Here is a 10,940-nt window from a genome sequence, read left to right as displayed (position 1 = left end):
CCCCCCCCCCCCCCCCCACCCCCTCTCCCCCTCCAGCATGATGGAACTCACTTTGAGAGATTAGATGAGCAGCAATTTGATTCATACCCTCGCATACACACACACACTAACATGCCAGAGACACACATTCTCTCTTCACACACCTGTCAACACTGGCACAATGGTGGAGAATATCAGAGCAGAGAATAGGTTTCTGCACCACAGAATGCAGCTAGATTAGATTTATTATTGATTTGAGTTGATGCTCTGGGAAAAGCAGCCCCCGGATCATTTTGCAGCTCTTCATCTGTCAATTACGTGCTCGGACATAGTATCACTACTGCCGCCTACTGTACTAACATAGACATACTGCATCAAGTAGGCCTATAGACACTTCCATCATGTGGTGTTACAACAATAAGGCACACAACACAAATTCCTTCACAGGTTACTTTTAATTTCAAGTTAAATTCTATGACATTTTTAAAAAAAACTTCTGATTTTAGGTCTGTTCAATGATCCCAAGACAGAGGTCTGAGGTTTACTACCTGTGTAAAACATCACATTTTTTTGTTAAAAACTACCCTAAGAAGACAGACTTCTCCAAGCCATCCTCCACTTTGGTGTACTCCAGGTGAGATTTGAAGTACTGGCTCTTGTATCGCGGGCTGCTCCGGACAAATTCCAGGTAGTCAGGAGCTCCGGGGCAGATGACGTTGTCTGCCAGCAGGACGCTGCCTTTCCTGAGGAGGCTACACTCCTGACGAAAAAGCAAAGAACATCATGCATCATGGCAGAAAGATCTAGAGTTGGATCACTATAAAACGACCATATGACCAATGACCAATGACTACTTGCCTCAATCAATTTTGTGTCAGGAAGGTAACTATTCTTCCAGTGATCCAGGAAAACCAAATCAAATGTTTTCACTCCAAACTCCTCCTTCATTTTGGGAATCCAGTCACCAGATGCTCCTACAACTAACTGGACCTAGAAAGAAGTCACACAGTCTTCTGACCTGTACACACTACGTCAATGATTGTTCTTCAGTTTGTGTGGAGACACTTGGCTTTACCTTGTCCTCTAATCCTGCCCAAGCGATGACTTGACGTGCAATTGCAGCAAAGTCTGGGTTAAATTCAAGAGTGATGAGCTTGGCGTGGGGTGGAAGCAGACTGGCAATCCGCACCGTGGAGTAGCCACAGTAGGTTCCCAGCTCTAACACAGTGGCTGGGTTTACCTCTGACACCACTGAGTCAAGAATACACCCTGTGGCGAAACAAGAACAAAAAAAAACTTAGATGGTAATAGGACAGAGCTGAGTCACCTAAAGTAACGCTTTTACACAAGGAACACATACAAAATAGTGAGATTTCAGTACCTTTCTCATCCCCCACATTCATGGCCCACTCCTTGTTTCTGCAGAAATTATCGATAGCTTTCACTACGCTGCGAGGGTCCCCTCTAGTGGCGTTTTCCTTTACTGCATCCAGCATTCGCTAAAGGGAGAACAACAAAAAAACTACACTTTACAATAGTTTTGTACATGATTATGTTGTTTAGTGTAAAAATCATCGATAATTATTCACTCATTTCATAAAAGAACTTGGGTTGCTAGGTGTAACCACACATTTAAGCAACAGACCCCATTTGATGATTTCTATCCTCTTGTTTTTCAAATTCTTTTAACTGGGATTTTCCCAAGAAGATTCAACAGGACATCGTTAACGAGCAACAGCCCATTGTTACTCTTTGCAACTCTGCCCAATGTTATTATTATGGACTCACAAAAAAGCATATTTGTAAAAAGATCCAGTAGCGCCTTTACTTTATCCGTAGGCTTAGAACATATGGAAACAGCTGGCAGAATATTTCTCTTTTTAATGCAGTGATTCAGAGTGTCATGTCGCACTGCAGCACAGCCTGGCTCAGCAGCATATCTGCTAAACCTAAAACTAAATTATCTGTTCATATAAAAGTTTGTGCTTAGTTTTTCGGTCAACCTGTTGCGCTCTCCTTTCAAACAATCCACCTAAGAAAATGATCAGGCTTGAATATCATCTCTTCTGACTTCATGCATATTTTAAACACTGAATACCAACTTTTGCCTTCTAACAGGCAATTTAGAATCCCTTCATTTAGATATAACGGATTTACAGGAAGAACTCTTTTATACATCAGTCTATCCTGTTCCTAAACCAAAATCAGTGTTATGCCAATTAAGATCTCGATCCGAGAACATCATGAAACATGTTTCTTTGTCGTGGCTGTTGATGTGTTTTCATCTTTGTACTATATGTGTAATTTTTGTCTAACTCTGTGTGTATTTTTGTTTTGTTTTTTGCATTATTTTTTCCTTTAACAATGTATCGTACCATATGCCCTTTCTTTTTTTAAATTTACTTTGTTTAAAAGCATTACATTAATTTTATATGCGTCATAGATTACTTTTTTTCTTGTCAAAAAAAGGTAATGTGATGCTGTTTCTTTCAATATGAAATCAAAAAAGAATTAAATAGCAAACGTCAACAAAATATAGGAAACCTAATGAGAAAGCATATATTATATAGTTATCCTTATAGTGACTCTAACTCAATTAGAAAAAGGCTGCTGCAAGTCAGCTTTGTAGATTGCATTAACCTCAGTAGAGGTCTCATCAATCAGTAAAAACACAATGCCTTTAACAAGAGTATGTCCCATAATTGTTTTAAAAGTGCTTTACACATTTACCCAGGAATTGAACCAGCAACTTTCCAGTTCTCAACTCTGACCTGCGAGCTGCATCCTGCCTTACATTAAGACATCCAAAAACAGAAAACCATTTCATCAAACTGGATGGTACAGACGTTAAAATGTTTGGTTCTGGAGGTTGCCTGCTAGCCACCCTGCTAACAAATGGAAGGGTTAAATGTAAAGTTAAGGTGTATACATTCTTTCCTGTAATTATCTGTTCATTTACTAATAATGTGATCAAAAGACGTGGCCTAAAGCTTTGTGTTTTGTTTTTGCTTTCAGTCTGTTGCAGAGTCTGTATTCTGAAAACGTTGTGCAGCAATATGTGGTATGTGTCGCTCTCTACTCTCGTTCTGATGTCCTGATTGATCACTTGGGCTGAAATGATTCATTGATTAATAGATAATGTATTGATTTATAATTTTTTACAATCTATTAAATGTTCGGTTTATTGATTGTATAATCAATACTTAAATCTTAGACTTGACTAGACTGGGTAGTTGTGGTGGGTAAGTGATTATTTTTAATGTATTTTCTTTATTTATGAGTCATTATTTAACATTAGTCAGATTAGTTAAACAAGAAAACATCACAAGTTTAATTAGTTAAATTAATTGTAGTTACAGCACTATATATCTTCCCACACTCAACTACTGTTCTGTCAACATTGTTTTGTCTCTGTTATTTAATAGAAATGTATTTGTTTCTTGATTGGTCTTATTTACTGTTATTTTATTTTTATTTTTTTAACAGGGCATGGATGAAGACGCCATCAACGAGTCCACTGAAGACACCACTGTTGGGAATTATGTTCTTAAAGAACATGCTTCAAGTGATGAAACAGAGGACATCAAGGTGTTGCAAGATCTTAAAAATGTAGCATTAGCTGTTGCTATGCTGTTTGGACTCATGTATGCCTTGAACTTGAGCTACCCTGCTGACCTTCATTATACTTTTTGAAGTATTCAAAAAGATTTTTATGGAACTTATTTGAGGGAAACTTTCTAACAAAGCACTCGCTCTAAAATACAGGTTCTTCCAGTGAAAGGGTTAGAGAGACAGAGTAGTCATCCCTAAAGGCATCGTTGGTGTGGCTATACGGTTTGGACTAGTTTTGTTTGCTTGTTTAAATTAACTGAACAGGATTTGCATGGAAAACTGGAAGTAACCTTTTTCTCTCTATAAAACAGGTTGAGCTATTAGCAAAAAAAAAAAAAACAGGCATCTTTGGTACTGCTATACCAGATGGACGGGTTTGTCCTTGTAAAGCCATTATGAAAACAATTATAAGAGTTTTCAGAAACATTTTTCTCTTTGTGTTTATTCCTCAGGAAAAGGTTTTACACAGGGTTTTACGAAGGTTTTTGTTTTTTTCGTCGTTTGTAAAACTACTTTGAAAACAGAGTGCACAATTTAAAGGGTAACTTTGGGTTTGTTAACCTGGACCCTATTTTCCTATGTTCTTGTAACTGATGGAAAGAACAATCTTTGACATCGGTCCAGTATAAAGCAAGATCGCTGCAGCAGTGGGCAGCTGACAAACAAGCTTCAATGTAAATTATAGGACAATTGTTCACCTTCAATTTACGTTTAAGTGCTGTTTTTGCTGCGGACAGTCTCCGATTAATAGTCTAATTGTCATTACAGAGATTGACCTTTTTGTTAAAGAGTAAGATCCTTTTTGTTTAACATGAAACAGCCTCAAAATGACCATCGCCAAACCCACCAAACTAAAAAACCGTTTAGGATCTTACTCTTCAACAAAAAGGTCGGTCTCTGTAGGGATCCTCTCCATAATGTTGTCAGACACTTGGAATAATAATCTGAGCCTGTCAGTGGCAAAAGAAACAGAACGTTTAGTGGACACTAGCTGACCATGCACAGTTGCCCTACAAATGCAGCCCGGTTCACAGCGTTCCTGGTCAATGCTGTAACATTTTTTTTAAAATTCACAAAATATAGTGAAAAGTGAGAAAATATCAAATCTGCCAAGACGTTAAGTGTATTTGGATTATGCAGTGAAGAGAACTGATACCTATTTGTTGACCAAAGCAGTAGCGTACATGCCAAACTTCACCACTCATTTTCTAACTGTTAGCAGATTCAGGTTCACTAGACAAACTCCTAAGAGCATGTTTACTACTTTCAGGACTCTGGATGTGGGTGTGGGTGGGTGGGTGTGTGTGTGTCCACTCCTTTTTTTCTTCTTTTTTCCAGCCTAAATGTCATTACCATATATCTCAGACTCCTCCCCTTTAAGACTGCATCAAACCAATCTGGTAATTTATGTGTTGCTCTTGTAAGAGCTGAATACTGTATATTGAAGGCATACCTGAGGACGTGTGGACTGAGTCAGAGTGTCCAGCATCCGCTCCACGACGACATCATGCCAGAACAGCGCCAATCCTCCATGATACTGTACAGCAGCAGGAATCACCCATCTGTACAGAGCATACAAAAGAGCTGCTCCACTGGTGCAACTGTAAAGAACAGTCAGCCACATCCTGCAACCAAGACAGAGCAAAAATATACATTTTTCAAGGATATATGGTGTATATGCTGCATTATGAGAAGAGGCTGTTATAAATGAACCACAGACACACAGTGCAAGAACAACACATCTGCATGAGATAAATGAAAGCTCTGATATATCTCCTCACTCTACCTGTCCTTTTGTGCAAGGCTAATGAGATGGGTGTTTACTATGCAGTGAACAATGCTGTTACTGCTCCTGTTTTCATTATGAGCTGCTGCTGCTGCTGCTGCTGCTGCTGCTGCCAGATCCAAGCTGCACACCCACACACATCTCAATGTGGTGATGTCGGATATCATTTAATATCAACTGCAATAAGCACGGGTAAACACACAGTCCTTTGTGTGCATCTTTTCTACTGCTCACGGAACAAATTAGTGCAGCCATCTCAAGCATGGATGAATTGGGCAAAAAACACAGCCAGAATCCTCAACAAGGGCTCCTTCTGTGGGGAAGCAGTAATGAGCATGGCTGGAAACGGCATTACCTTGCACTAATAATGCAACTGTGAAAGACCAGTGGTGGTTGAGGTAATTCCTTTTGATTTGGAGTTTGAGTTGCATGGCAACTGGCTGAGGGTTAAGATCTGTGTCACAAAAGGCACAGCACTGGGACTTTAACATTTACTTTGGCTTCCTTCTAACAAAGACAAAGCCAAGAGATTCAGAAACAGAAAAGCAGAAGCCTGGAAGGGCTGGAAGGGCTTGATAAACACACACTTTCATCTTTTACCATTGTGTAGAGAGACATTTGCACAGTACGCTATGCAAATAACATCAGAACAAGTTTTCCAACAAAAAAAAAAGAACAGGAAGGTAAACAATATAAAGGTCATTAACATATCCAAAACGTGCTCATTAAATAGACATATTATATATTGTATTATCTATTGTGAAAATGGCATGACAGCAGTTTCACCAACAATGTCAGTTTGACACTAAATTTAATTTTTCCAATGAAACAATTTCACATTATTTGCACTAGAGTGCACTACTCCGTCCATAACAGGAACTAAAACCAGATTGGGCAATGGTCTACCTTGAGCAACACAGGAACAAACACTTGTGGGGCCCTACAACAACTAATGCATTCTAAAAGAGTCAGTCCAGAAATACTGGAAGAAAATCCAACAGAAAGGAGACTTACATGTGTGGGCAGGCGGCACTTCGTGTCAACTTCTCACCCCCTCTCGCTGCTAGAGGAAACCTGGGAGTTTTCTAGCAGGCGGACATATGCCTGCATTTATATGAGACTAACTCCTCCCTCCTGTTCCTTCCATCCCCCTCTCAGAGCTTAGCTGAATGTGAGCCAGCAATGCAAGGAATGCATAACAGACACACACGCACACACACACAAAATATGGGGTAATCCCTGCTTGGCATTTAATGATTTCTTTGGTTTCCCTTTGAGTGTTGTTGCAAATAATACTACTATGTCAAGACTATGTCAGATGTTGTATACATGCATCAGTTCCATTAGGATAACATTCCCCTTTTTCTCCAAAGGCACCTAAAATTATTTTTTAATAATACAACATATAGTAATTAGGGTACAGTTTCAAGTTGACATTTCTGAGACTGTCTGAATAAATTCATCTAACACTTCAGACTGGTTCACCATTAGCTTTTCAGTACTTAAACTTGTCTTACAAATAACTACTGAGAATAAAAGTAATCTTACGTCAGTTTATTAAAATTCCGAAACTTTGTGATCATGTATCAAGGCAGTTTTTCAGTAAGACAATACTTTTCTTTGGTCATTGCTGTGCCTGATTTAGATGTGACTGCCTTTAACACACATTTAAAGACCAAGCAACCCAACTGGTTAAAGACTGTTATTTAGGCTATAAAAGCTCTGTGGAAGCTGTGAAAGCTTATTGATGCCAGCATCAGACTACTGCTGTATATCCTACAGCTGTCCAGTTCCCGTGTCCAGTGCAATGTGTGCCAGCCTGTCCTGAACAGAGAGCTTGTCCACTGGGCTATGAAGAAGACAGAACTGGTACATCTAGGAAGTGATCCAGGGGTGTTTCAGACACTGGGCAGCTGTGGCTCTTTCCTCTGGCAGAAGCTCCAACATAGTCAGGAGGAACGAGCTGAACTGCATGGCTTCCTCCTGCCGCCACTCATACTTATCCAGCAGGATCTCAAACAAGCTCCATGGCTTCAGCTTTGAGATGTGTCGCAGTTGTCCTGCACAATGTATAAAGTGACTGATGGATATCAGATGCAGATAATTTGGCAGTATAATGAAAAAAATAAGCCTTTCTAAATTACTGTATTTGTTATAATTTAGTGTATTTTACCTTTACGGTTGAAGTATCGTTTGGAATTTCTCCCTGACAGGGCGAACTGGGACGGTAGGGATCCCAGCAGCTCAATGATGTGGGCAATGTGATCTGAGAAAAGACAGAGTACATTGTAATATAAGCACATTTAGTTTAAACAAAGACAAAAGGGATGCAGTAAAGAACAAACCTTCCTCTCGGGAGAAAGTGGCTCCTGATTGGGGATCGAACAAATAGTCCCCTGTGGCCAGCTCAAAAGCCTACAGACAGCATAAAGGATAAAAGACTATGGATACGACACATCTAAAAAAGGCAATGCTGGAATGAAACATATTGAAAAACAGAGATGAAAAACGCATTTCAAAAACACAATCAGCTCACCATGCAGGCGGTGCTCCAGATGTCAGCTGGTGTGTCGTAGTCAGCACCAATCAGAACCTCCACAGAGCGGTACTGACACGTCTGGATGTCTTCAGTGAAGTGTTTGTGCTGACGACAAGAGAGATGAGATTTTAACGTTCCACTATCACATTGTAAATTACCTGCATCTATGACTATTAATAAAGCTTCTTTAGCTCAGTGCAAATTAACTACAACTTGTTTAACTTTCTACATGAAATTAGAGACTTTTTCTCTTAATCATTTGTACTGCAGCCATGCTAGCAGCTCTGTAAGGCTGTACCATAGATGGTTTAGAACCGAGACACCCCAACTCAGAGTTACTTCCTCTATCTGTGTCACATGGGTTTCTTGACTGCCACACCTCTTGAGGAGACTAGCGGCAGGTCCTGAGTGTATTGATTCAATGGGAGAAGTGAACGTAAACAGATTAAGACCAATTCTTTCGCCCCACAGTGTTGGTCACTATGGGGCGAAAGAATATTGGAACAATTTTTCACAAACCACAAATCTCCAGAACATTATGACACTAAAATGGCATTTGTCAGACAGACACATCAGAACAAAAATTGCTTTGTTTGAGACTTGATTCTCAAATCAAGAACACATCCATCAGCCTGGTACTAACTAACTAACTAATTTTCGTAATGCTAAGTATGGCTTTTAGCCCTGTACATATCTAATGTTAAAAAACAAAGATATTAATAAATTATACAGATATAATTTTTCACACATGATAATTGTTGAGGCATTTCACTAAAAACCACAAATGCAAACCTCCTGGTGCTAGCAGAAAAGTCAGGAGATCACTAAAGTTAGTAGAATTTATTCTCTGGGAACCCTGAATGTTGTACACAATTTCACGGCAATGCATCCAATAGTTATTGGATACTTCTGTCTGGACCATAGTGTTGGACATTCCCATCCCTAAAGCCATGGTTGAAAATGTTTTTAAAAAAAAAAGGGAAATGTCGCCAGAGAAAATAACATTGTTGTCTCTTTCTCTGCCAAATGAAATGAGAAGCATAACCACCACCGGATAGTTCTGAACTGCACAAGATTATACTGTATTTCTCTCTCAAGCTACATTTCAAATCAGCTCGTACAGTCTTGTCTCACTGGAAACACATGGCAGCTGTGTTTTTTTTTACTGGAGGGCATGGTAAATAGGGTTACTGTGCCCTACAGAAAACACTTGTCACATTTGGTTTAAAAAAAAAAACGATGGGATGGAAGTGTTTTAAAAAACTAGACATGAGGCTTACTTAACGGCTGCCTCAGTCCTGTTATGCCTATTCTGCCACTCCCTTCAGCCACATTCCCAGTGCCCTCAGCCCCCTGCAGCCTATTTCCACTCATTCCCTGCCAGATTGTCAATGGTGCTTCCTGCTATTGCATAGCTATAGCCACCTGTACCCTCATCTGAACATGCCTGCCCATGCCAGTATGCTCATGTATCTTCACTTTTTATTTTAAACCACTGAACTGTTCCTGCATGCCTAGATTTCACTCACTTGCCTGACAGTGTCCATTCATAAAACATCTCACAATTTGCTTCATAGCTCCAATAACTGTGAGGCGTAAAAGAAAAATAACTGTTGTTCTTGATTCAAGACTTATCTTTCAGGCCCTATCTATTTCTTGCTGAACTGATTTTCATTTTATTCGTATTTGTTATTTTGTTAACGCTTTTTTTTACCCCTCTAAGAATTTCATCAAATTTCCATTTGATTTGGTACACAGACATATGTTGATAAACCTGAACATATGTTTAGGTATTAATTTGTGGCCTGTTGATAAATGTAAACTTTGAAAAAAAGAAAAGAGTCTGATGAAGGATTTGGGTATTCTCCAAAATCATGGCCAATCAGCATGATTCTCACTATGTGTATTTTAATAAATAAATATTATTTATTTAGTTTATGCTCTATTATGAAGCTAGCAAGGAGGTTTGCACTTACTGACATATATTGAGTGTGAAGATGATTTGTAGGTTTTCAGGTTTAGTTTGTTTGTTAAATAGTTACTCACCACCCAGCAGGCATTGCCTAGGTCAGCGATCTTGATGAGGATTTTATCAGCATTCTGAGGATTCAGTGGGTCCAGAAGTGCACTCGAGTCACTGATTCCTGAAAGATAATATAAAATAGTGTGATGGCTAAGTAAGTCAGACCAGGCTAGACTTTGAGTGTACTGATAATGCAAGGCAATCTATCTAGCAGTGCTATGTAATTAGCTCAGGTAACACATTAACAAAAGTACAGTTTTGTGTCAAAATATAAACTTTAGGTTTCCACAGGAAGAGGAACAAACTGCTGACGCAAAATTCACAAACAGGAATGCCATGAGACTGACTATGGTGAGACGATGGTGAAGATGTCTGATGTAATAGCACTGATCTAGAACCAGAGACAGGAGCATCTGTGTTGAGGTCCGGCCACGAGCCGATGGAATCTTTCTGGCTGTGTGGAGCCAAACCCAGTCCGTCCTCCAACAGCAGTGTCTGCCTCCTTAATGTGGGGTTAGAGTGACAGGTCGAGCTACGGGTGCAAGGAGGAGCAGTGACATCAGAGAACGATACATGAAGCGTGTCTTTTTGATTGTAGTTAGATGCACGCTCCTGTCCTCGTCGACTCCTGTCTTTTCTTGTCAGTTGTTTGATGGGGCTCCTGGACACCTTGCTGGACTGCAATTGTGGGAAACAATCAGAGTTGAGCATTGAGTGAAACACTGAATAAATTGGGGAATTATCATAAATTAACGCATTTCGGAAGTAAAGCAAATCATGCATACCAAAGCCACAATAAGTGGTATTTTAAAATGTTTGACTTTGATGCCCCCTAATGGTAGCTATACAATCACTCAACATAACATTCACATTCTAAAGAAGTATTATATAACTTTTTAACAACTTCTTTTACCAACAAATTTAATACAGTGTAAACCGGAAATATTTTCATATTTGAGCCATGCATTCCCTCGCCACATTTTAAGTTGTTCCCCCCCCCC

At 39.5% G+C, this 10,940-nt stretch overlaps 2 protein-coding genes across 3 annotated transcripts in view; both read right to left on the bottom strand.

Annotated features, from left to right (window-relative positions):
• Positions 1-415: 415 nt before the first annotated feature.
• Positions 416-6,556, bottom strand: comtb (catechol-O-methyltransferase b). The gene is made up of 6 exons (XM_032512651.1): positions 6,392-6,556; positions 5,045-5,216; positions 1,361-1,478; positions 1,055-1,248; positions 838-969; positions 416-739 (listed from the first exon to the last, which is right to left on the bottom strand). Coding segments are annotated over exons 1-6 (798 nt in total). The 5' UTR covers positions 6,394-6,556; the 3' UTR covers positions 416-559.
• A 349-nt stretch (positions 6,557-6,905) lies between these two features.
• The window catches only part of LOC116687319 (SRSF protein kinase 2), an 8,689-nt gene continuing 4,654 nt past the window's right edge, over positions 6,906-10,940 (bottom strand). For both annotated transcript variants that reach the window (XM_032512628.1, XM_032512629.1), the window contains 6 exons: positions 10,287-10,617; positions 9,963-10,060; positions 7,914-8,021; positions 7,723-7,792; positions 7,551-7,643; positions 6,906-7,437 (listed from right to left, as the gene is read on the bottom strand). In XM_032512628.1, the coding sequence (XP_032368519.1) occupies positions 7,253-7,437; positions 7,551-7,643; positions 7,723-7,792; positions 7,914-8,021; positions 9,963-10,060; positions 10,287-10,617 (885 nt within the window). In that variant the 3' untranslated portion in view covers positions 6,906-7,252. The remainder of the gene's footprint in view (positions 7,438-7,550; positions 7,644-7,722; positions 7,793-7,913; positions 8,022-9,962; positions 10,061-10,286; positions 10,618-10,940) is intronic.

The sequence above is a fragment of the Etheostoma spectabile genome, chromosome 4, assembly GCF_008692095.1.
Source record: "Etheostoma spectabile isolate EspeVRDwgs_2016 chromosome 4, UIUC_Espe_1.0, whole genome shotgun sequence".
Classification (NCBI taxonomy): Eukaryota; Metazoa; Chordata; class Actinopteri; order Perciformes; family Percidae; genus Etheostoma; species Etheostoma spectabile.
Note: the sequence above shows the minus strand (reverse complement) of the source record. Positions and strands in the feature narration are given on the sequence as shown.

What these genes read in the sequence shown, in the direction of transcription:
- comtb (XM_032512651.1), bottom strand. An exon ending in CTCAGTCCACACGTCCTCAG is followed by an intron (nt 1,479 to 5,044) that starts GTATGCCTTCAA and finishes TTCTCCCTTTAG; the next exon opens with CGAATGCTGGATGCAGTAAA. An exon ending in CTGACACAAAATTGATTGAG is followed by an intron (nt 740 to 837) that starts GCAAGTAGTCAT and finishes CTTTTTCGTCAG; the next exon opens with GAGTGTAGCCTCCTCAGGAA.